A 27038-nucleotide genomic window follows, 5' to 3' on the forward strand; every position below is an offset into this window, starting at 1 on the left:
GATTACCACAATAAGTTTAGTGACCATCCATCACTTTATATGATACAAAATAAAAGAAAAAATATTTTCCTTGTGATGAGAAATCTTAGGATTTACTCTCTTAACTTTCATATATAACATAGAGCAGTATTAATTATATTAATCATGTTGTAATTATATACCTAGTACTTATTTATCTTATAACTGTTACCCAGCTTGGGTCTGCTCACCTGATGCACAGTAGAGCCAATCTACTGACACCAGGTTGTGGTAAAGGAAAGTACAGCGTTTATTGCAGGGTGCCAAGCAAGGAGAACAGGTAGCTTATGCTCAGGAGACCCAAACTTCCCAGTGGCTTTTATGGAAGGGTTTTTAAAGACAGTATGAGAGGACTTCCCTGGTGGTGCATTGGTGAAGGATCACCCGCCAATGCAGGGGACACAGTTTCAAGCCCTGGTCCAGGAAGATCCCATATGCCACGGAGCAACTAAACCCATGCGCCACAACTACTGAGCCTGCGCTCTAGAGCCCACAACCCACAACTACTGAGCCCGTGTGCCACAACTACTGAAGCTCGCAGACCTAGAGCCTGTGCTCCGCAACAAGAAAAGCCACCACAATGAGAAGGCCGTGCAACTCAATGAAGAGTAGCCCCCACTCTCTGCAACTAGAGAAAGCCCATGCATAGCAGCAAAGACCCAATGCAGCCATAAATAAATAAATAAATAAATTTATAAAAAAAGAAAAATAAAGACAGTATGAGGGAGAGGGTTGAGGTGTATGTGATCAGCTTGTGCACAGTTCTCTGACTGGTTGATGGTGAAGTAACAGGGTTATGTTTCAGTAATCTCAATCATCAAGGTTCTGGCTCCAATTTGTCTAGGGTCTACGTGCTGGTGGTTAGCATGCAGTTAATTTCTTCCACCTGGTGGGGGTTTTAGTATCTGCAAAACAACTCAATGATATGTCTCAGAAAATTATCTGTAGCCCCTGAGGAGGAACTAAAAGTCACTGACTTTGTTTTATGGCTACACTATTACTATTTTGTCTCACTTAACTGTTTTCCTTTGTTTCTGCATTTTCTCATGTCTCTGATTAAATCTGCTGTTTGGAATTTGGGGAAAGCCTAGGAGGCTAAAGCTCTTCTACAAACAAGAGGTAGGGGATACGGGGGGTGGTCCCTCCCCAGGAAGACCCTACAGGGTACTGCTCAGTTTCATAACTGGAATTTTGTACCTTTTGACCACCTGCATCCAATTCCCCCTCCTTCACCCAGTGCTTATAAAAATTTATTTTAAAAACCACTAAGATTTCAACAGAAAATATACAAAGTACACCTACACATAGTATAAAAAAAAGAAAGTGTAATAGTTAATAAATTAACATCATTTGTTATCAAAAAATACAAATTAAAACAGTGATTAGGTACTATTTTTTTGCCTATCAAATTGGCAAAAATTTAAAAGATGGTAATAGTCAGACTTCCCTGGTGGCACAGTGGTTAAGAATCAGCCTCAATGCAGGCGACATTGGTTCGAGCCCTGGTCCAGGAAGATACCACATGCCGCAGAACAACTAAGCCCATGCGCCACAACTACTGAGCCTGTGCTCTAGAGCCTGCGAGCCACAACTACTGAGCCTGTGTGCCACAACTACTGAAGCCCGCACACCTAGAGCCCGTGCTCCGCAATAAGCCACCGCAATGAGATGCCCGCGCACCACAACGAAGAGTAGCCCCCGCTTACCGCTACTAGAGAAAGCCTGCACGCAGCAACGAAGACCCAGCGCAGCCAAAAATAAATAAACAAATTTATTTAAAAAAATAGTATATATATTAAAAAAAAAAAGATGGTAATAGTCAATGAAAATGAGGGTCCAATGAATCACACACTCATGCCCAGCAGGAAGAAGCTTAAATAGAATAACTTTCAGAAAAGCAATTTGTAAATAAGTATCAAGGGGCTAAAAATGCTCTCACCCTCTTACTCACTAATTCCATTTCAAGAATCCATCCTATGAAGAAAAGAGAAATATTTGTAAAGGTTTATATGCAAATATATTTGTCTTGCCATCTCATACTGAAAAAAAAAAAAGAAGCAACCTAAATGTCTAGGAATAAGGAAGTTATTGCTTAATTATAGCATATTCATACAATGGAAGATTATGCAATAATTTTTTAAAATCATGTCTTTGAAGAATAATTAATGGCATGGAAAATATTTATGATATAATGTTAAATATTCAGTGTATAAAACTATATACCAGGGCTTCCCTGGTGTTGCAGTGGTTAAGAATCTGCCTCCCAATGCAGGGGACACAGGTTTGAGCCCTTGTCCAGGAAGATACCACATGCCACGGAGCAACTAAATCCGTGCACCACAACTACTGAGCCTGTGCTCTATAGAGCCCGTGAGCCACAACTACTGAGCCTGCGTGCCACAACTACTGAAGCCGACGCACCTAGAGCCCGTGCTCCACCAACAAGAGAAGCCACTGCAATGAGAAGCCTGCACACCACAACGAAGACTAAATAAAAAAAAAAAACACTATATACCATGTGATCTAATTTTTTAAATTACATGTTCTATAGCATTCTAAATATGAATACAAGCAGATATTCTAGAGAAAAAGTAAGTATATGTGGATTTATGAGTGATTATGGTTTTCTTCTTTTTTAATGATTTTCTTCTTTTTTAATGATTTTCTTCTTTATGCTTTTATATATTCCTCCAAGCGTGTGTTATTTTCATAATTATAAATCAGTTTGGAGTTTTTTTTAACATCTGATTATCAATATATTAAAAAGGTTGGTTTAAGCATCTGCAATGGTGACTTCAGCCTCGACTCCTGGCTCAATACTGATGGAAGTAATCTGCTTGTCAATCTCAGAAGGACTGTGCAAGTTAATGAGTCGCTTGTGGATCTTCAACTGAAAACGATCCCAAGTCTTAGAACCTTTACCACAAGGAGTTTTCCTTGTAGTTATTCTCAGAGTCTTGGTAGGCATCCGAACGGGTCCTTTCACTTTGAGATTGTTTTTCCTTGCACCTCTGATCAGGTTAGCACAGACCTTCTCCAAAGACTTCACGTTGCAGCTGGTTAGAATAATTTTAATTCGGTGAATTTTCCACCTCTGGCTCCACCGGAGTCTTTCTGGTATCTTTAAAAGCCAAGGCTGTGGCGAGGCTTCGTGACCAACTCCTTCCGCGAGAGCGAACAGCGGTGAGTCAGAGAAGCGGGCAGTCCGGGTCTCCGTTGCAGCAGCGACGGGCGATCGTGTCTTCCTCAAAGAGCCAGTTTTGTTTTTTGTTTTTGGGGGGTTTTTTTGACCCACATAGGTTTGAGGGGAAGCTGAAGTCCATGTGGAGGTGAGATCCATCAAGTAAAGCTGACTGCCCAGCAGGCGGCTGATGCCACCTTCACCTCTAGTCTTCCCATCTACTGGAGATGCATAAGTTAGCAGCATCAGTTAGGAAACTGTGCTTCTGCCAGCCAGTCATCTATCTTGGGCAGAGCTAGCTCATGGGGAAGTGGTGTAGTTCCCTGGGTTCCAGCCTGGCTCTGCTATGCTCTACCGCTCTCTCTACTCTTGGGAAGCTACCTGACTGCCCTGCATGCATTTATAAAATGGAGGCAGTAATGGTAACACTTAACACCCATTTCAAAGAAGGAAGGTCCCCTGTAAAGATGAGCATTCAATTACAAGCTTCTTTTGGAATCAGCCGGAAGTTAGTAAGTGCCAAAGTTTATCTGATACACAAATAAACATTTCTTTTTTTAAAAATATTTATTTTATTTATTTGGTTGTGCTGGGTCTTAGTTGCAGCAGGAGTGCTCCTTAGTTGTGGCACGTGTGCTCCTTGGTTGCGGTTGGCGGGCTCCTTAGTTGTAGCATGCAAAATCTGAGCTGTGGCATGCAAACTCTTAGTGGCGGCACGCATGTGGGATCTAGTTCCCTGACCAGGGATCGAACCTGGGCCCTCTGCACTGGGAGCACAGAGTCTTAACCACTGCGCCACCAGGGAATTCCCACAAATAAACATTTCTGTTAGTCTTCATGACTTAGACATAAACTTTAGGGTTGACATCTGCATTCAGTGGGCTAATGCATATATCCAATCAATGATTTCACAAATTATTGAAATATTGTAGCTTAAGGTCTAAATTGTTACAATTTCTTAAAACTGGACTTGCATGAGAAATTAAAATATAATAATATGGTACTTAATTATTAACCAAAATGCTCTCTCAGCTGAAATGCTTACCCATTGGTCTGCCATGAATGTGTTCAAATAAGAATCATTCTCTTTGCTGTTAAGGAGAAGGTCAGTATCCAGACTGAACTTTGGAGCCCTGAAAGAAAAGCAATTAAGTTCTCCTGAAAGATTCTTCTGGAAATTAGTTCATGAACTCCCCAGACCTCAGTCTCATGATGGATTTGGGTACCGCAATGTATCTTTCTTCTGGAAAGCTTAATGTTGTATGCTAGTATTATTGTCTGGTGTTAATATGCAGCTCTTTAGTTTTTAACTTCACGTGTGTCTGATCTCTCCCAGCTGGGCTGGAAGTTCTTGCGAACAGGCTCTTTTTCTTTTTCTTCCTAGACGCCATTAATTACTCCTTGGATGCCATTAAAGCTTAGTACAGTGTTGTATAACTTAAATAATTTAAGTACTTAGTATATATGTATTAAGTAAACAAGTTACAATTTAATGCCAAGCCAGCCCTGTGCTTGAGGGCAGCGATTTGACAGGTACGGAAAAACCGTGCTACCTCAAACACCTCCCTCAAAGACATGCTTCTATGCCTAAGATTCCTATCATCACTTGCCTCTTTTGGATAACAATTGTCTCCAGAAGGCCTGAATTAAAATGTAAATATCTAACCTTGGAGATGTCACTCACTAGCACATTGTCTTTAATAGTTTCCTAGCAGGGAGCTTGGGCCTAGGATTGTGTCCAGGGAAAGAGTCAGAGAACCTAACATCCAACTTTGGGGTGCAGATTACATGGAGTACCCCAACCACGTCTGTGACAGAGGAGGGGTGGAGCATAGAGCAGGAGTCCACTGGGCTGGGCACCTGTGGGGTGGGGCCGGGAATGCCTAACTGGGCCAAAGTGCATCTCCCGAATGGAGCTATAGCATAGAGCCTTGGCAAAGTAACACAGCGCTGCTGGGTATGAACCAAGTATTAGAGTGAATTCCCATCTGACCAAGAGGCACAAATGACTGGTCCAAGGGTACACTCAGAGCATTGTCTGAGTGGTGACTAGAAGCTGGGTCAGTGCTCTTTGCAGGCTGTTCTACTTTCAGAAATAAGTGCTGATTTCATTGCAATTGCAAAGAGAACCAAAGCAGGAGAGCAGAGGAGAAACAATTTAGGAGGGAACCAGGGGGCTTTATTAACTCAAGCCCTCAAGAGTCATGGGGAGATGGGTCGATGTGGTGTGGCCCTTGACCCACAACCAATATAGCTTCTGAATTCTCAGCCATGCGTACATAAACATACATGCCCTTGTGCAACATACCTATGCTCAAGTGCCTCCACGTATATAATTCCAATTTTTTTTTTCTATAAGTTTCCTGCTAGGGTGGGGTAGGAGTCAGAAGTCGGCAGCCTCCCAAAGTCAGCGGAAAGACCATGGCTAACAAACAGGGTCGTCTCTCCTCTACCAACCCCCAGCAGGAAGCAGACAGGGAGGGTTCCAATGGTTGTAAGGGCTTGGCTGCTTTATTATGTTCATTCTTATGGGCGTTTTTACAAGAATAAGGAAAGTACAAAATATTGTATAGCCTCTCAGTTAGAAAGTATGACATCCTATTTTAAAGAATGAAGGCCCCCTGTAAAGATGAACACCTGACTACAAGCTCCTTTGGGAATTAATCCAAAGTTATTAAGTGCCCGAGCTTATCTGATACACAAATGTTTATTTCTCTAAGTTTTGACAACCAAGACATAAGCTTTGGGGTTGATAGCACTGAAGCTACCTGACGTGGGGAAAGAGTATAGGTTTTGGTGTCACAGACCTAGGGTCAAGCCAGCCGTAGCGTCACCATTCATTAAGGAGATTTTGGGCATTACTTAACTTTGTTTAACCAGTTCTCTCACTTGTAAAATGGAAATAAGTGATACAGTCTCTGTGAAGATTAAATAAGATAATGTGAAGAACGCATCTTTTGAGTGTGTACCGAATGTTCATTTTCTCTTCTCTTCCTTTCTAAATGGTCAGCTGAATTAACAAACCACTAAGGAAGATTTCTGACCAGGAGCCAAATAAGGCTCTGAAAACTTTTGAGGGTAAGAAGAATCCAAAAAAATAAGCTGAAAAAGCGAAAACAGCCTGTTTCATTAACATTTACAATGATCTAGAACTGGGTAGTAGCCAGACCAATCCAGATCCTATTAATTCTACACACTGGAGTTATCGGTGTGGGTATATGTCTCACCACTGAAGCTGGAAACTCATCGACTGAGAACCCTAAGAATTCTGTCTTACTGAAACAGGATCTCCACAGAAGCAGAATGGAGACCCACAGTTTGATTGTTGATTAAAACAGAATCATTTTAATCTCCCCTCCAATTGGTTCTGAATCATTTTAATCTCCCCTCCCCTCCCCTCCAATTGGTTCTGAAATATCATTAGGTAATTTTGGATCCCCTTAAGACTTACTCATTGGCCAGCTTTCGCATTTTTGCCCCCACTTTATGCCTCCAAATGAATTTACCTATGCTTTCAGATGGACCTATTTCTACGGGGTGAACTAGCTTGGATGGCATATAAGCTGAGCTACAGCTGTGTCCTTATCTATACTTGTGAAATTCCACTGGTTAGCGATCTCCATTCAACACGCCTGCAGCTTTCTCCTACAAAGCCCTTTGGACCTAAGGATAGAAGCAGAGTGTGATGTCCTCCATGTTCACATGGCTTACTAACCCTTCATCAGTCTGAGATATTCTTTGAACTATTGGCAGCATTTAGACCCGCATGCTATTTTTTCTGGGCTGTCTTTTTGACCAAAGAGGAGATAAAAATTGGTCCCTAACAGTCCTCCAACTGTGTAAGTGACTCAACTCACCACGCATTAGCCCCTAGCTGTATTCCAGCAAGTTCTGTCAGCAGCTGACCACAGGGGAAAATGCTAACTGTAGATTTGTTCTCTACAGGACTTTGTATCATCACCATCATCACACCACCCCTATTATAACCTGCTGCTTGTTCACCTAACAAATCCTTTGTGGAAATGATAATGTGGTCATTACTTTATCACAAGACTTCCCTACAAACTCCTGGCAGTTCCCCTTCTTTTTTTTTTTTTTACAAACAGGGAACCAACAAAGAGATGACATGCCCTCCCTCCCCTCTCCTCTCTCCACATTATTTATTTCCTCCTCTCACTTCCTTCTACCAGTTCAAGGCAATCATTCTCCCTCTTACTCGGTCCTCAGTGACTGCTGATCCTTAGCACTAGGACAGGGGACAGCCCAGACTCCCTGGAACATTATCAAACCGAGTACCTTCTGAGTCAGTACTATATGCAGTGATGTGTGTTGTATGTGGTTCAGCTGGACTGTGACACTTGGTAATTCACTCATCCCGAGTAGGAGTACCAATGAAATTAAGTTTGTGACATTTAGTTCATTCTCATCACACATCTTGGTTTTCTAGGGACATCTCAGGAGTCCCTATTGGGACATACAGATAATTCCAGAAAGGAAAGCAATCTAAGTGTGCATTTTTATCCTCTGTTGCTTCCTTATCATGCTTTGTAAACTGCCAATGCATTCATTCTCAACCAGCAACATGAGAACCCGGGGCCACTATCTTGTTGGGCCCTGTCTAGTTACCAGGACAGGGAACTTCCTCAGAATTGCGTATGTATACTTGGTTGCTTCAGAGATGTCATTAAACATAAACACTGAAAAAAGCTCTCAGGTTTCATCAAGGCTGTTGCCAACACCATAAATGACCCATCATAAAGACCCCACCCCTCTCTGATACGGATAAGGCAAAGGTTAAGGTCCATCTCTGTTTGTTACACTCTTATTTCCTTCTGTCTAGGCCAGAATACAATTTCTGGAACCAACTGATTCCTCTCTCAGCTGTCTTTAAGAACACTGTATTCTTTTTACACTGTTGAATTTACTCATACACAAAGTAAATGCCCAATATTTGTTAATGATCATGACTCAATCATTCAGGTGGTTATGAGCTAAGACTGGTCACTCCATAGCCCCTATGTTACCATACTCTCCAAGAGACCACAGCCACCCCTCCCCATAAGACTGTCACCACCACTACACTCTGCGGGCGTGGGCAGTCATCCTGAAGCTCCTGGACCTTCCTACTAAGTATCCAAAATCCACACATCTCTGGGCTGATTTCCCATCTCCCTCCAAGAGCCTGTCAGGTTAATCCTGTCATGCTTTATATCTCATTTGACTCAGTCACTGCCAGGAAAACAAGCCCTCTAGGAGACCCAGCATCAACACCGGACACTCATCCCAGAATCCCTGAGTTCATCACTTAATCTGATCCAACCCTTCCCTGCCCTCCCTGAACTCTTCCACTGTTCCCTTTGCAACTCCAGATCCGTCCCCATCAAACATCCTGGTAACCTCCTCTTCTTTGAACATTCCCTCCATCTCCTGGCAGTAAGTGAAACTGGTGGTCCCTGATTATCCCATCTCCCGAGCAGCCCTCTCAGTAGGAGGTACTCATGTCCCAGGCACCTAAGGGCCAGCGGGTATAGTAGGTGTGCTGCTTGCCATTCCCAAATTCTTTCTTTCCTCTCCTCCTTCTAAACATCCAGCTCCTTTGAAGTCCCTCCTATCACCTCCTGTCCTTCCACATCACTTACTCAAGAGCTCCCATTGTCACAGCCCTTCAACTTTGTCTGGTAGCTGCTTTTCTCTCCTCTCGTCTTCACTTCCAAACCCTGCTCAGGTCCCATGGCCCAGCATTTTCATCGCACTTCTGCAAACATCTTCCCTAACAATCTTGTCCTTCTCTCTTCTGTCATATCCCATTCTCTTTGAACCCAACTTCCTACCTTCCCAGAGCCTGCACCCAAGCAGCTGGTCATTGCTGGAGGAAATCACACAAAGTAGTTGATAGATTTCACTTTGAGTTGGTGATCATGAACCTCAAATGGACACTGCACACTGCCTGGCAAATACTATCAAGTTTTCCGGGAAAGTTCACTTTCCCACTCTAAAATGACTTTCTCCGTTTTTCCTCAAAATCTCCCACATTGCAAAGTTTTAAGGAAAAACAGAATGTTTACATAACCTCAAAGTATCTCCCCCAGAATATCTATTAAAATTCTGATGCTTTCAGGGAACTCCCTGGTGGTCCTGTGGTTAGGACTAGGTGATTTCACTGCTGGTTTGGGCCCTTGTCAGGGAACTAAGATCCCGAAAGCCACATGGCATGGCCACCCCCGACCAAAAAAAAAAAAAAAAAAAAAAGCAAACAAAAACCCCCAACTCTGATGTTTTAAATTAATTAATTTATTAATTTATTTTTTGTCTGCGTTAGGTCTTTGTTGCTGCACGGGCTTTCTCTAGTTGCCGCCAGCGGGGCTACTCTTTGTTGCAGTGCACAGGCTTCTCATTGCAGTGGCTTCTCTTGTTGCAGAGCACGGGCTCTAGGCACGCGGGCTTCAGTAGTTGTGCCACACGGGCCAGTAGCTGTGGCTCACGGGCTCTAGAGCGCAGTCCCAGTAGTCGTGGTGCACGGGCTTAGTTGCTCCGTGGCATGTGGGATCTTCCCGGACCAGGGCTCGAACCCTTGTCCCCTGCATTGGCAGGCGGATTCTTAACCACTGTGCCACCAGGGAAGCCCTGATGGTTTTAACATCTGTCCACAGTTTCTTTTATACTTCATCATTCAGGAGGTGATACTTAACTTTCCTCCCCTTGAGTGTGGGCTGGATAGAGTGACTCAAATGAATAGAGTATGAAAATGGAAATGTAGCAACTTCACAGTGGGAAAACCTGGCAGACACCACCTTATACAAATGATCCAAGTAATAAATCATGTTGATATCTTGTACCCCTGATATGATTCAATGTGTAACACCTCTGTGGCATTCTTCCCCCAAACACATAACCTCTGACTACTCATGAGAAAACCTCAGATAAACCCCAACTGAGGGACATTCCACAAAACTGTACTATACAAAATACTCTTCACAAGTGTCAAGGCCATGAGAGAAAAGGAAAGACTGAGAAGTTGTCACAGATTGGTAGACACTAAGGAGATATGATGCCTTAATGATATATGGGACCTTAGATTGGTTCCTGGAACAGTAGAAGATCATTAGTGGAAAAACTGGGAAATTCCCAATAAAGTCAACAGTTTAGTCAATAATATTGTACCAATGTTAACTTCTTATGGTTAAGTGAGATGCTAACACTAGGGGATACTGGGTAAAGGACATACGGGAACTCTATACCATATTTTCATCTCTTTCATAAAATCTAAAATTATTTCAAAATAAAATTTAAAATAACTCATATCTCCTCATCCTCATACCCTTCTTGCAGCTGGTGAGCTCACCTCATACATCCTTGATAAAATAAAATGGTCAGAACAGTTTCATTCTCCACCACATTAGTTAGTATATCTGCATCTGCCTCCATCCTTCTGTGACGGTAGGAAACCTGTCCCTGCTCTTCTCAAGGGCTCACCCCTCCACTCTGGGTCCCATCCTCTCTCCTCTCTCCCTTTCTCTATGTTGTCCCTCCTCTGGTTATTCCACATCTCCCCTATTTCGTCAATCTCCCCTCTCTCCTGGACCACTTCCATCACCATAGAAACATGTTATATTATCCCTCGGATTAATAAGACCCTTCCTTGCGCCCGCATGTCTCTCAGGTTACTACCTTATTTCTCTCATTGCCTTGGCTACATAATTTCCAGGGCCCGGTACAAAATGAAAATATGGGTTCCTTATTAAAATATTAAGAATTTCGATATTGTTACAGTAGAGCATTATACCAAGTATGGGGCCCTTCTAAGCATGGGGTCCTATGTGACCGAGCAGGTTGTATACCCATGAAGCTGGCCTTAAGTGCTAGACTAGGCAAACTAATTTATGGTGGAAAAAATCAGAATTAGGATTGCATCTGAAAGGAGCAGGGATTGATTTGAAAGAGAAAAATAGAACTTTCTGAAAATGATGGTTATATTTATCTTGATAAGAGTCCATATCACAGGTGCATGAATTTGTCAAACTCATTTAATGTTACACTTACATTTTTTTTCTCCTTATTCTTTCACCACACCAAAAAACCCTCTAAGCAAACACTGATCTCTACATAATGATACACGTACTGAAGTAGTTAGAGAAAAATGTGTAATGAAGCCTGCAGTTGACTTGGAAATGCATCAAAATAATAAGACAGATGAGTAGATAAATGGATAGCTATGTGATAAAGCAAGTACAGTAACACATTAATGGTATAATCTAAGGCTGGATCTCTTCTCTCAACAACTGATAGAAGTAGACACAAAATCAAAAGGAATTTACAAGACCTGAAAAATACCATCAACCAACCTGAACACTCCACCTCACAAAATTGTTATTCTTTTCAAGTGCACATGGAACATTCACCAAGACAGACCATATGCTGGGGATGAAAGACACCTTAAGAAAGTGGTTGCCTCTGGAGGAACAAGAATCAGGACAGGAAGGAAGCTCTTATTTTTCAAACTTTATAGTACTACTTGACTTTTATACAATGTACATGCATTTCTTTGATAAAAGTAAAACTTTACTGTATTATTTTAATTATAATAGATATCACTTAATAAGCATGTACATATTGATATTAATGTACTAAATAGTATACTAAGTGCTTATTATGTGGTGCTTTGTATTTTATAAAATAATTTCAGGGGTAGAAAGATATGAAAAGGGTTTTTTCATGGTAGGGGTTAGGCATTTTGCTTTGGAGACAAAGTTTACTTTAATGACAAACATAATGACACTTGATAAAAAATTATGCACACATATGCATACGTATTAAGGTGGACTCTGAATATACAGACTATTTTTATAAACCTAAACCAAACTAAATAATATCTCCCACCCTGCAGAGAGTACATCCTATGTAACCAGGTTCTTTAGGATATGTGAGAAGTAATGAACAAGTAGCATGAATACCAAACTGTTAACAAGGATTATCTAGGAGAGAGGGGTTTGCTGAATAGTGGTCAAAAAGAGCTTTCATTCTTCATTCTATATAATGTACTTTTGTTTTCTACTAATGTATTATTCATGAAATAACTAAAATTTTAAGAACTAGTAGCCCTTTATAGCAAATGTTTACACATTACACTCTCCTCTAGCCATCTGCAAGAATAACATTCATCCCATTTAAGGTTTCATTAAATTTTACATATTACACACATATACACACACATATACTCTAAAATCTATGTGAAGAAACTATACTATAGAATATTAAATAAGTAATTTTCTTAAATAGTACCCCTAATTGTTTCTTTTTAAGGAACATGATACTTAACTTTTCTCCAATACTATTTATATTTAACATGTTATCTTTTTGATTTAGAAGTATCTCTTAACATTCAAGAGAAAGTCACAACCAAAATCCCTAACCTAGCAATACTTTGCACTACCCATTATATCTTTTCTTAACTAGTTTCTCTCCTTTTCTATCCATTCTTTAGCTTTGATGTTGGTTTTTTAATTGGGTTCTTAACTGACGGACTGCAAGAGTTTGGTCAGAAGAGTTTAAATACAATTTTTAGTAGTGTCATATTTTTTCTTAGTCAAGTATATATCAAACTGACTACTGTGAAAATTAAAAAGCAACACCTGTAAATTTTAAGAACAATTTAAAGAATATACTTAGGTAGGAAATCTTACCAAGATTTTACGAAATGTTCTTAAATATGGCACTGGAACTAAAAAAGATTCACAAAGCATAAAATGAGAGCAATTTTGAGCAGTGACAAATTGAGAAGGTGTTAAAGAGCTATAAAAATAAATAATATCTTGGATGTATACTCAGATACTATGAGTCAGATTAGTGTGGCGTTTTGTCATTTATTTAATAATCATGTTTTTTCAATTCACATTATTGAAATGAACCATTTAATAAACAGCTGTCAAGTTATAAAAAGATGAGGTTTTTCTTGATTAGGTAGGTAACAGATTTAGACCTGGCAAAGGAACATTTTGCGAATAAAGCCACAATAACCAGTTTTATTCTTGGGAAAAGTGTGTGCAGTTTGGGGGCTGGCAGTGTGTAACTTCTTGAAAACATCCAAAGTGCAGAAGATAACAAAAATCTGGTTGATAGTTGTTCCTGACTTGATAGTACTATTCTTTTCATTTAAAGAAATTTTTGAACAGATCACCAAGTTCCAGAACTAGGTCTAGCTCAGATTTACAGATTTAAAATATTGATAGGATTTCCTTAATATGTCAATAATCAAATAGTTAAGTAACTTATTTAACGTCCAACTAAAATTCACATTATACTGGTATTTACTGCAACAAAGTTATTATTTACATTAATCAACTGGCAATAGGCGGATACAACACACTTAAATTATTGCTCAATAAAAGCATAATCCATGACTTGATATATATTTGTAGAAATTAATCCAATTTAGTTGAATCTTTAAATTGCCTGTTCACTTTTCCTCTTTTGAACTCTTTCTCCGATGATTTAAACTGAAAAAAAAAAGACTTTTAAAAACAGGTCATAATAATATTACAGCTAACAAAAATACCATTAAAAACACTTAATACTTTTAATAATTATTAAAAGCTTCAAGTCACTACACTTGAGTGTAACAACAGCGTGTTGTAATTTGAATTCATTTGCACTGAAATAAATTATTGTCCTTCGTTTATACTTCTATTTTCGAAGTACTCATCAACATTGTTCTCTAATATGAATCGACCCTGGTAATCTCAGTTTCCAGCATTTCGCTCTATGGGAACACCTTCAAGCGCTAAAAAGGCTTATAAAAAAAAGGAAAGAATTATTGAGAATAATTATAAAGATCACATGAGTTTGTCATCCCGAGAGCTAGGGAGATTCTCCTTTCTTTCTAGTTTCAAAGGAGTACAATTAAACGTACAGGTAAAGCTCGAAGGTCTTTTTTTTTATTGTGCGTGGGACGGTCTTCCGCTTCTCTTTGTATTCCATTTTACCTTCAGCCTTCATCCTCCCGGCCCCCTCACTCTTTCCTCCAGGTCCAATTTCTTCGAGGTTTCAGAGCCGTGCTCCCTCCGGTAAAAAGGAAGTCTCGGTATTTTCAAACTTTCTCCGTGGCCACCCAGGCTCCCACCCTCCCCGCCCCTACCGGCCGCAGGAGCAAGCACCTGGCGAACCCGGCGCGCACCTGGGGGGGGATGGTATCCCAACGGCCTCGTTCCGAGTGGGGGAGGGGAGGGGAGTCTGTTCCCTCCCCCCGCCTCCCGGCGGTGACTCATAGCCGAGAACTGGCCGGCAGAGGTGAGCAGCCGCGGGCAGGGGCCGGGGGCGGGGCCGCCAGGTCTGGAAGGTCTGCTCCGCCCCGCCAAGCGTCCAAAGCGCGCAGCCCGTCGGCCAGCTCGCACCGTGCTCCTGGCCCCGGGGCACCTCGCTGTCGTCCTCCCGACGCGGACCCGCGCGTCCCAGGTCTCGCGCCTTCCCGCCGGCCAGCGGGCTCCCGGCGGCCTACTCTGTCCGCGCGTCCTCCCGCGAGCCCCCGGCCCGCCTCGAGCCCCTCGCGCCCTTGTCCTCGGCGCGCGCAACATGGCGCCCCCCCACGTCCTTGCGTTCGGGCTCCTGCTCGCCGCTGCGACGGCGGCGGTGGCCGCGGCCCAGGAAGGTGAGGAGCGGAGTTGCGGGGTTAGGAGGACCAAGGGGTGGCGGCCCTCGGCGCCCTAGACGTAACCTGCGGGGACTGGGCGGGCGGCCGCGCTTCTCCGCCCGGAGACGGACGGCGCGGGGCTGCCTAGGCTCTGTGCGGGTGGGAGGCAGCGGGAAGGCGCCCACTCGCGCGGGCCGGAGGGAGCAGCCTCGCTTGGCGCTCTGCGCGCCTCTCTCGGGATATGGACCGGGGCAGGGGCGCAGGGGCAGGCGGGGAGCAGAGCGGCTGCGGCCGCCTCGACGCGCCCACCTTCTTCGGCCCCTGCGCACTGGGGTTTTGGCGAAGTGGAAACCTGCCCGGGCCGGGAGGGGACTCTGCGACTGCGACCTGCGGCCCCGCCCCTCCCCGGGCACCTGCGGTGGGCCCCGGATGTGGGTCTCGGGCGGGGACTAGCGGCTGTGGTGAGGCCTCTTGGGCCGCTACGCACCTGTGCGCGGGGAGGAGGGCCTTAACTACGAGGTGTGTGGATGTTTTCTCTTCAAGGATCATATAAATAATGCCAAGTTTATTGTAGGGAACCCAGATATATCGATAATCGTAAAAAGTAAAAAAAAGTCATATTGGGGCTTCCCTGGTGGCGCAGTGGTTGAGAGTCCGCCTGCCGATTCAGGGGACACGGGTTCGTGCCCCGGTCCGGGAAGATCCCACATGCCGCGGAGCGGCTGGGCCCGTGAGCCGTGGCCGCTGAGCCTGCGCGTCCGGAGCCTGTGCTCCGCAACGGGAGAGGCCCCAACAGTGAGAGGCCCGCGTACCGCAAAAAAAAAAAAAAAAAAGTCATATTGGAACCATGTTAAGAGAACCCCATAATTAATAATTGGGTATTTTTTTCTTTTAGATATTGCTCTAAACATTACCCTAAACCTAAACACATTGTTTTATGTCTTGATTTTTTTCCCCCTACATAATATCCAGAGTTTTCCGTTTCCTTTAGTCTTGAAAAGCATGATTTAAATGGTGCAAAACAGTCTATAGCCTGGAAGGTCGCACCATTATCCTAATGTTGGACATGTAGTTTGATTCCAGTTTTTCTTACTCTGGAATAAACATCTTGGCTGCCATCTCTTGATTTATTTGTAAGGTCGTGGCTAGCAGTGAAGTGTCAGTTAGCCACAGTTTTGTGGAAAGGCTTTTGTAGTCTCACCAGCAGGGCTCAGCCTAATTCACTACACTTTCAAAATAATGCAGTTTAATCAACTCATGTTTTTTCAACTTCAGTCTGAGGCCAAATACTTAATTTTAAATTGCTTTAAAGTGATGATAGCTGCTGTAGGAGTATGTTCAGAAAGTCTGATTGGTCTCTTTTAAATTTCACATTGTTTAAGCATAAATATGTGCTCTGAGCAGGTATAGCGTAGTGCTGCATAAGATTTTAACTCCTTGAGGACCACTCTATACTTTCTCCTTTTATGACCCCGATACTGAGTTTAGTGCTGGACAGATTATATAGGTGGTTCGTATTGATTATAATTTAAACAGGGAAAAACTAAAGCCAACTTGAGATATGAAGGAGCAATATATAAATTCTTTGGTCTGTTGTAATTAGTTTTTGCTTTTAAAGATTGCACTCTTAGCTAGACGAAGAAATTAGATGTGCTTGCCATTTGAAGTTAAAATGAACTTTTGAGGCTTCCCTGGTGGCGCAGTGGTTGAGAGTCCGCCTGCCGATGCAGGGGACACGGGTTCGTGCCCTGGTCCGGGAAGATCCCATATGCCGCGGAGCGGCTGGGCCCGTGAGCCATGGCCGCTGAGCCTGCGCGTCCGGAGCCTGTGCTCCGCAACGGGAGAGGCCCCAACAGTGAGAGGCCCGCGTACCGCAAAAAAAAAAAAAAAAAATGAACTTTTGAGATAGTCGAAGATATAACTATTAAATTGACATCAATATCCAGGATGGGCTGCTTAATAGCACTTTCAAAATCAGGTTCTAGGATTTAATTTAGTTAGGAAACGCACATCCGGAGATACCTCCAAATTCAATTGAAAGTATCATTTTTCTAAGATACGAAATTGTCCAAGGGTTGAATATGTTCCCATTAAGTCTCAAGAAGCATCTCTTATTAAGAAAATGAGGTGGGAAGAGGGAGGTAATGTGAGTTATTCACTGATCATAGAATTGGTACTTTTTTAAAGTTAATTTTTATTATATATTGGGATCTAGTTGATTTTACAATGTGTTTCAGGTGTACAGCAAAATGGTTCGGTTATACATAATATCCATTCTTTTCCCATATAGGTTATTATAGAATATTGAGTGGAGTTCCCTGTGCTATACAGCAGGTCCGTGTTATCTATTTTATTTTATTTTACTTTTTAAATTAAAAGAATTTTTGGCCATGCCGTGTGGCATGTGGAATCTTAGTTCCCTGACCAGGGATCAAACCCACGGCCCCTGTACTGGAAGTGTGGAGTCTTAACCACTGGACCGCCAGGGAAGTCCCTTGGTTATCTATTTTATGTATACTAGTGTGTTGTTGATTTTGGGGAAAAGACTCCATGACTGACAGACAAATGTTTATCTAGCAGGACAGGAGGAGGGAAGAAGCTGAGTCTGGGAGTATCATGAAGGCAAAGCTGAATCTGCTGTTTGGAGGGTTTATTCTTGGTTTAAGGCACAAAAATTGGAATGCATGCAAATTAGACTGTCTATATAATATGTACAAACTATTTAGCATAGTGTCAGCCACTCCAATTATAGCTGAAAAATGACACATTCAGGACCACTTTTTAAGGCTGTATGTTCCTGTAACTTGGGCATTATTGTCAACGTAATTTAGCTGATCCACCATCAGAGTTGACAGTTGGATCCTCATTTTTTTTTTTTTTTTTTTTTTTTGCGGTACGCGGGCCTCTCACTGTTGTGGCCTCTCCCGTTGCGGAGCACAGGCTCCGGACGTGCAGGCTTATCGGCCATGGCTCACGGGCCCAGCCGCTCCGTGGCATGTGGGATCTTCCCGGACCAGGGCACGAACCTGCGTCCCCTGCATCGACAAGCGGACTCTCAACCACTGCGCCACCAGGGAAGCCCTGGATCCTCATTTTTAAAGTGGATTTTTTTCCCCTGCAGGATGTGTGTGTGAAAACTACAAACTGACCACAAACTGCTCTGTGAATGCACATGGTCAGTGCCAGTGTACTTCAATCGGTACACAACATTCTGTCATTTGCACAAAATGTGAGTAGAATATCCTCATTACCTTTAAGTTTTATTTTGACTTATACTTCTTTAATTGATTTGTCTTGAGTCGGGAAGCGTTTAATTGGCTTAAATCTGAATCATGTTATTTTGTCAACATTATCTCATCTCTGAAGTTTCTTATGATTTAGAAAGTAAACCTGGGAACTTATAAGTCTACGGTAATCTTTGGCCCTGGAAGTTTGGAGTAAATTAAATTTTTTCCTTAAGCATACAACAGCAGTTATTTTTCACTTTGACGTGATGCTTTCTTTTCAGTGGCTTCCAAATGTTTGGTGATGAAGGCAGAAATGAGTGGCTCCAAGGCTGGGAGAAGAGTGAAACCAGAGGGCGCTATCCAGAATAATGACGGGCTCTATGATCCCGAGTGTGACGACAAGGGGCTCTTTAAAGCCAAGCAGTGCAATGGCACCTCCACGTGCTGGTGTGTGAACACTGCTGGGGTCAGGAGAACCGATAAGGACAGTGAAATATCCTGCTCCGAGCCAGTGAGGACCTTGTGAGTTGGGCTGCCTATAAATTACTTGTTTTCATGCTTTTCGGATTTGTTTAATTAAATTTAGTTTTGAACATGCAATATGATTTTGTGATTTAGAATTCAAAAGATAGAAGAGAGTGGACAGTGACAAGCCCCCATCCCATCTCAATCCCCCATTTACTCAGTTTACTTCCGTAGAACAGATGTCATCAGTTTATGCCATAACCTTCCAGAGATCTGTGAATTTACTAGCAATGTATTTTTTCTTATTTTTAAATTTTTTTCTTATGGTAGCATACTAAACATAATTTTCCTTAATTTATTTTTACTTAACACTCTTCAGTATTTTAAAGTACGATTAGTGTTAAATGTATATGAATGATTTAAGTTATGTATATATTTGCTCATTTATTGTGTCTTCAGCGAGGTATGACTGTTTCAGGGATTAGGTAATGGAAAGGAATGGAAACACACTGCAGCTAGCTTAAGCCAAAAAGATTTTATTGGAAAGGACTAGAAAGACCAAAGCAGACACTGTCTCCACTTCTGTCTTCTGGAGCCTTGTGGCCACTTTTCTGTTTCTCTCAGAGCCTTTTTCTCTCTTCCCATGAACGTGACCCAACATGCCCAACTAAGCCTTAGCTGCCTATATGTTATTTGTTTTCGTGCCTTTTGGATTCATTTAATTAAATTTAGTTTTGAATATGTAATATGTGATCTTGAGTGTGGTGACCAGAGGCCAGAGGGTCCATGTTAGAAAGCCTGAGTTCTTTATGAATGATGTGTGTGAGGGCCAAGGAAGAAATGAAGGGCATATCTTTTGTATAGATCCTTTTTCTGTTAATTCTCCTGTAATTCCACTTGGGAATTTGGGTATTAGCATATTAAGAAAATAATATAAAAGGCTGAGTTGTTATGGTCAATCAATACTGTCTTTTTACTTTATAGCTGGATCATCATTGAACTAAAACACAAGACAAGAGAAAAACCTTATGATGTTCAAAGTTTGCAGGCGTAAGTGCTATTAAATGCATTATGTTTGCACAGTTGGTACTCAGAACTTCCATCCCACACCATTAGATAAACTAAAACAAGTCTCAATTCATTTTCATATTTCTGAAAAATAAAATACTGTAAATAATATTTTTAACTTTTTTAAAAAAATAGAGGTGCAAGAATTGTATATTGTAGTACAATTGTATCCTGTAGTACCCTTCGCTCAGATTTACCAGTAAACATTTTGCCACATTTTCTTTTTATATGTGTATGCATATGTGTGTGTACTTTCTATATCTGAGCATGTATAAATATTATTTCCCCAGAACCATTTGAGAGCAAGTTCTAGATGTCATGCACCTTGACCCCTAAATACTGTGGTGTATCTTTTCCTAGGAACAAAAGGCATTCTCTTACATAACCACTATACAGTTATCAAATTCAGGAAATTTAATGTTAAACCACATCGTGCCAGTTTTCCCGATGTCCTTTGTGGCAATTTTTTCCCCTCTGACCCAGGACCCAGTCTAAGATCATGCATTTAGTTGTTATGACTGTTCAGTCTCTTTAAATAATGGAACATTGCTTTGGCATTTCTTTGTCTTGTTTCTCCAATAAAATTTAAATTTTTAATTAATATTTGAATTATAAACCATTGACATTGATATTTTTGAAGAATATGGGCAAATTGTTTTATAGAATGTCCCTCAATTTTGGATTTGTCTCAGGTTTCCTCATAATTAAATACAGGTAATTCATTTTTGACAGGAAAGCTACTTAAAGTGATCTTGTGTCCGTCTCAGTACTTCACATTGGGAGGCACATAACATCAGCTTGTCCCTTTACTAGCGATGTTAACTGGTCAGGGTGGTGTCCACCAGGTTTCTCTGCTATGGAGTTACCACTTTCCTTTTTGTAATTAATAAGTATAACCTGTGGGTAGATACTTGGATACTGTGTAAATATCCTGTTTCTAGTCAAACTAGAACTCAACAGTTTTTGTATCAATTATTATGATGATAGTTGCAAAATGGCATAAAATTTTTTATTTACAGTGCACTCAAGGAGGTAATCACAAGTCGTTATCAACTGGATCCAAAATATATCACAAATATTCTGGTAAGATTTTTTTTTTTTTAGCAAGTGAGCTTTAACAGAAAATTGGTCGGATAGTTTGGTTTGGGTATGATTTTTGATAGTGGTTAAACTGCATTTGAATAACAGTTTAAGCCCTGGGCACTTAATCCTGCAAATCCCCTGTTATTGTTTTCCTTCCGTAGTCTTTGAAAACCTCAGTTTACCCTTAAAGAAAATGTAGTATCTCTTACTATTCCTAACACATGCCAGTCTTCACACCTTGGAAAACCTCTCTCTGTGGTTGTTTTTGGCAATACTTAGGATGCTACGTAGTCCTGTTTTCTCTGGTTTCAGGAGCTAGTCTTTAACCAGTTAGCCCTTCCTTAACTCTTTCAACTTTGGTTGAAAAATGCTTGAATAGTGTGATGGAACTCTTTCAAGGCAGAAAATTGCTGTCATTTTTTAAAAGACTTTTTGGTAGGGACAGACTTTTTTCCTTCCTAAAAACAGAACATGGTAAATGCCACTGCGTTTTGGATTGCATTTCTTTAGCATTTTAGCATTAAAGTAGTTCTAACCAAATAAGGTACTTTAATATCTTGTTTAAAATCTTTTAAAAATTCTCTTTTGAAAAGAAAATTATAATTATCTTTGGTTGCATTGCTATTTTAATTCCTTCGGATAGATTTTTAAAACCTCCCAAAGATTTTGAAATTATTAGTGATAAACCCAATTATCCACTAATGGCAGGAAACACTGACACATGCAGATTACAGAAAATCAAACACTGAATATTCCGATTATTGAACAATGATATTTTCATACAGTTTCGGTTATAGTAATATTAATTTGTATTTTTCAATTTTTCCCCCAGTATGAGAATGATGTTATCGTTATTGACCTGGTACAAAATTCTTCTCAGAAAACTCAGAATGATGTAGACATAGCTGATGTGGCTTATTATTTTGAAAAAGATGTGAGTATAATCTCCCTCATTTTATTCCTGTGTTTAGAAATGTAATGTTGTCTATCATGCCTCAGTGGATTCAAGATCTTTCACCTGTTTCTCTACTTTTAGATCAACTGTATGAGTAACTGTTCTCCAACTGGTTCTCATGCTGCAATTAATTTTGTCCTCCTTGTCGTTCATACTCACCTTTCTTATACCCCTTTCTTACTTGCTTGTATATTTATGCCTTTTTATCACATTGTTCTGCCTAGAATATCTTCTCTCCTATGATTCTTACTACCTCCCTGGCAGTTATTTAGTTTGTGAGTGTAGCCTTCCCCTACTATAATTTCCATTAACAAGAGACTATGTAAAAAATGCTGTGTGGGGCTTCCCTGGTGGTGCAGTGGTGGAGAGTCCGCCTGCTGATGCAGGGGACACAGGTTCATGCCCCGGTCCGGGAGGATCCCGCATGCCGCGGAGCGGCTGGGCCCTTGAGCCATGGCCGCTGAGCCTGTGCGTCCGGAGCCTGTGCTCCTCGGCGGGAGAGGCCACAACAGTGAGAGGCCCGTGTACCGCAAAAAAAAAAAAAAAAGGCTGTGTAACTGGTGTGATTAAAATGTTTGTTTAAACTTTAATATACTGAAGTGAGCTATTTTCTTTTTTTTTTTTTTCCTGAGCCCATCTCCTGGAATTTCAGTTACGTGTATGTTAGACCACTTGATAGTAACCACAGGGGCACTGAGGCTTTGTTCTTTTTTAAAAAGTTTTTTTGGCTGTGCTGTACAGCATGGGAGATCTTAGTTCCCTGACCAGAGATCAAACCCGTGCCCCCTGAAATGGAAGCATGGAGTGTTAACCACTAGACCACCAGGGAAGTCCCTTAAGTGAATTATTTCCTGATGAAATCTGGGATTCACTTCAAAATAACAAGGCCAAGGAATTCCCTGGCAGTCCAGTGGTTAGGACTCTGCGATTTCACTGCCAAGGGCTTGAGTTCGATCCCTGGTCAGGGAACTAAGATCCCGGAAGCCAAGCGATGCAGCAAAACAAAACAAAATAAAACCCCACAAAACAAACAAACAAAACAAAAAACCAGGCTGGGAGAGGCTGGGGGGGTGGGGATAGAAGGAAGAGTAGATAAAATAAGGTTGGCCATGTGTTGATGTTATTGAATCTGAGTTTAACAGGTACATGGGATCTCATTATTCTCTTCTTTCTACTTTTGTATATGTTTGAAATTTGCCTGTCATTAAAGTGGTGGGTATTTTTTGTTTTTTCTTTCTTCTGTTTCAATGGATGAGATTGTTATCACCAAAACCGTAAAGGTTCTTGGCAGCAGTGCTTTTGGTACATAATTGGCACGTAATTCTATGTGGCCATGGTAGGTTTTCTTAACTATTTTAAATTGCTTTTCTCCTTCTCAATGTAGGTTAAAGATGAATCCTTGTTCCAGTCCAACAGGATGGACCTGAGAGTAAATGGGGAACTACTGGATCTGGATCCCAGTCGAACTTCAATTTACTATGTTGATGAAAAACCACCTGAATTTTCAATGCAGGGTCTACAAGCTGGTATAATTGCTGTCATTGTGGTTGTGGCAGTAGCAATTACTGCTGGAATTGCTGTGCTGGTGAGCATAGGACAAGTAAAATTTCATTTCAGGGTCTCTTCTTTGAAGAAAAGGTGATAATATGAAAAAGCCACAACGGTGTGCCAAAACAAGTTAATGAAACCAAGTCTTCATTTTTTGTAATCCTTTATGCTGAATGAATCTATTGCATTTCCGGTCCCTTTTTATAAAATAGTCAACCTTATGAAGCAAGAAAGGATACTGATCTGAGAAAAGCTTGTAGCTGAGCACCTCACAGGTTGGTTACATTGCTGTCAAATAGCAAACGTCCTTCAGCTGTCCTCACTGCACACAGGAGTGCAGTTCAACACTGTTGCCAGGGTTAGTGCAAAGTAACCTGAATTCCCAAACCATTCAGTGAGATGAAACTACAGAACACAAATTAATGTTAGCATAAAAAAAGAATTAAAAGGGATAAGTGTGAAGCAACAGTTCAAAATAAAAGATTTAATGTACACTGAACTTAGCAGTGCTTCAGAAGAAGACTGTATCACCTGAACAAGCAGCATTTGTTCTAGACATGTAAGGGTACTTCAGCATCAGGAAATTTTACCAACACAGCAAATTCAGAAATAGATTTGATGGTATATGAGAAGTTATATTTTCAGTTCAGCAGCATTATCACACTTGGCTATCCATCTGGAAGAAAACAAAAGTTGGATTCCTGTTTCACCCCACCAGGGCTGGCCGTATTGCTCAACTGTGTGTGAATAGCACATTTTGGAGCACAGCAGCGTGAAAGGAGTTGGGCAGCATACCCATGTTCAAACACAAATTCTAGACGGGTTATAGTTCAAAATGTTAAAGAATAAAGTAAGTCTCAAAATTAATTTAGGAGATGTTGTACAACCTTGTGATAAAAGAAACCAAGTAAGGTGGGAAATCTGGAATCCGTGAAGGAAGAAGTATATATTTGACTTCATTGAAATTAAGTATTTTGTATGGCAGAGATACTGTAAAGTGAAAAAAATGTCAGTGATAGGCTTGGGGAAAATATTCACTACGCATAAAACAAAAGATTATTATGCATACTATATAAAGGGTTCTTAGAAAATGATGAGGAAACTAAAGAAAGAGTGGTAACAGGTGTGAATAGACAATTTACAGAAAAGGAATTCCAGATGGCAGATAAACACATGAAAGGTTCATCATAGAAATCTAATTGTCCTACAGAAATAAAAGCGCAAGTACATAAGGAAGCATGGTCAAGGTCATGTATTCCAGCGTTGCTAGTAAGGTGAATCTGGAAACAACCTGAGTGTACATCCAGCGGAGGATGGATGAGTAAACTGTGGGGTATCCATGCCATGGAATAAAGTGGCTATTAAAAAGAAGGAGTTCAAAAAAAAAGGAGGAGTTCAATCTATAGCTTTTGATCTGGAAGGATTCCTGTGATGTGGATACAGGCTGTGCAAAGAGGGAAATGATACTCTGCATGATCCCATTTGTTTTTTGAGACCCCCTAAAACTTACATGCATATGTTCATATATTTGTGTTAGGATGGAAAAAGATGTGGAAGAATGCCCACTACGCTGTTACATTTCACTCAAGATTATTCATTGTTTTCTCAGTGCATTTGAGAAACAATGTCTACGGATAGATTTTAAAATTAAATTTGTTCATATCAGAATTGTGTTCATTAAAAGCATATGTGTCAATTTAGACTAACTTTTTGTTTGGGTAGCAGTCCTCAAATAGTAATCATTTTTCTTCCATATAGGTTGTTTCCAGAAAGAAAAGAATGGCAAAATATGAGAAAGCTGAGGTAAGTGGATTATTTAATTAAAAGGCCCTTGTTTTAATCTCTTACTCCTAATAATCCCTATACCTTCCAGACACTGACAGGTCTCAATTACACTTGAGTCCCTTTATAGTATAGTCCTTAGGGTCTTAGGGAGAGTCTCACAATGCTAAATTTTCTTGCACGAGTTCCATAGCAGACCAGATTATATTGAATTCTGACCACTTATTGGCTAGGCAAGTTATTTAACTTCCCTTAAGCCTCCATGTTTCCTTTATCTGTAAAACGGGGATAATAGTACAGACCCATTGTAAGGATTTAATAAAGTAATCTGTGTAAAGTGCCGATCCCATGCTTGCCGCACAGCAAGATGTTTGCCATCCGTAGTAGTTGTCATCTTGTCTCGGTTCTGCCTATAATTAATTGTGTGATCTCAGACAAATCATTTAATTCTAAACTTCAATTTCCTCACCCATAAAGTAAATGATTCAAAATAGAAAATGAATTAGTTCTTCCTATATTTAAAAATGGTATACATTTAACAAAAATATTACCCATTCTTAAAGATTTAGCTTACCTGCTACTTCTCTGTCACTTTGGCCATCTTATCTCTAAAAAGCAGTTTGGATCATGTACTTAATGTGTTTCCTTGTAATATACCTTTTTTAAAAAAAATTTAAATAAGTCATAAATGTGGAAGAGAATTTTCTTGCGTTCCTTTTTGTTTTTTAAGCTATTTCCAGAATAAACAAAAGACTGGGTGCAAAATTATTTTAATTTTTTCTTTTTCCCTCTATTTCAGATAAAGGAGATGGGTGAAATGCATAGGGAACTCAATGCATAACACTCATTTGAAGAGCAACTATAAGAAGGGAAATTAGCAAACAGACTCAGATTACAAACGTATGAACATGGGGCAAAGAGAAGATCTTTGGAGACCACTATTGTGTTAGTTAACATCATATATTTGTAACAGTTAAACCTGTACTCAAAATATAAGCAGTTTGAAATTGACTTTACTAATCTTAAAATTTGACCACAAGTATCATATATATGCAGATCTGATATAAAACCCAGAATTTGAACTGCATAGTTTGAATTATTTATGCCTGACATTGAAGGGTATGCATTAAATATGCTTCCACAGTAGAGTCTGAGTGACTACTGTCTCGTCTGTTTGTGATTAAATAGCTGCCTTTCTGTCTGCTTTGAGTCTTGTACATATAAATGTTTTTTATGAACTATGAAATAAAAGATTTAAAAAATGACTTTCCTAACTTCATTTCAATCATATTGAATCAAATTTCATAGTATACAAATAATAGGTTAAGAAATGCTCTGAATCCTAGCTGCAAATTAGAATTTGCATGAGTCCCTATAATCATGTATATTCAATATAAAATTTATAACCTGTAGTGTGTAACTTTTTTTTTTAATAACATCTTTTTTAAAAAAATATTTATCTATTTTGGCTGCGCCAGGTCTTCGTTGCGGCACGCAGGCTCTTTAGCTGTGGCATGTGGACGTCTTAGCGGCATGCAGGATCTAGTTCCCCCACCAGGGATTGAACCTGGGCCCCCTGCGTTGGGAGCACAGAGTCTTACCCACTGGAGCACCAGGGAAGTCCCTGTAGTGTGTAACATCTACACAGAAAAACCAAACAATTTTATTCTGCATGCATCTAAGATTCTATTTTAGTCAAAGTGACATTTTGACAGACACTTAATAGAATTGATGGAGAATGTTGTGAACCATGAATTCCATGGTTGGTTGAATTAGAAGCACCATTTTTTTCAACTGAATAATTATGGTGCAAACACATTTTATATGAAGTTAAAGTATCCTGAAATGTTTTGCTTTTCTTAGGAAATTTTTAAAAACACTATGAAAAGAACATTAAAGAAAATATAAAAACTAGATTTAAACATTGGGATATGTTTTTTAACATATGTTTAACATATGTTTAACATTTTTTAACATTATGTTTTAAACAAGGGATATGATTTTTGTCCCTTCCGTAGTAGGCAAATCCTAGGATGGCCCCTAAGATTTCTTACCCATGATGTATATGCTCTATGTAATTTCTTCCCT

The 27038-nt window shown here is 40.6% G+C and overlaps 1 protein-coding gene and 1 pseudogene across 2 annotated transcripts; one reads left to right on the forward strand and one right to left on the reverse strand.

Annotated features, from left to right (window-relative positions):
• Positions 1 to 2625: 2625 nt before the first annotated feature.
• LOC309834101 (small ribosomal subunit protein uS10-like) lies at positions 2626 to 6670 on the reverse strand (annotated as a pseudogene). Its single transcript has 2 exons — positions 6651 to 6670; positions 2626 to 3180 (listed from the first exon to the last, which is right to left on the reverse strand). The product of its transcript is annotated as a small ribosomal subunit protein uS10-like (transcript).
• Positions 6671 to 14582: 7912 nt separating this feature from the next.
• EPCAM (epithelial cell adhesion molecule) lies at positions 14583 to 26209 on the forward strand. Its single transcript, XM_082671805.1, has 9 exons — positions 14583 to 14840; positions 17944 to 18051; positions 18331 to 18571; positions 19499 to 19564; positions 20602 to 20665; positions 21498 to 21599; positions 23005 to 23205; positions 24927 to 24971; positions 25750 to 26209. The coding sequence occupies exons 1-9, from the start codon at positions 14765 to 14767 to the stop codon at positions 25789 to 25791; spliced, it is 945 nt and encodes a 314-aa protein (XP_082527931.1). The 5' UTR covers positions 14583 to 14764; the 3' UTR covers positions 25792 to 26209.
• Positions 26210 to 27038: the final 829 nt, after the last annotated feature.

This window comes from Grampus griseus (assembly GCF_964374135.1).
Source record: "Grampus griseus genome assembly, chromosome: 15".
NCBI classification, from domain to species: Eukaryota; Metazoa; Chordata; class Mammalia; order Artiodactyla; family Delphinidae; genus Grampus; species Grampus griseus.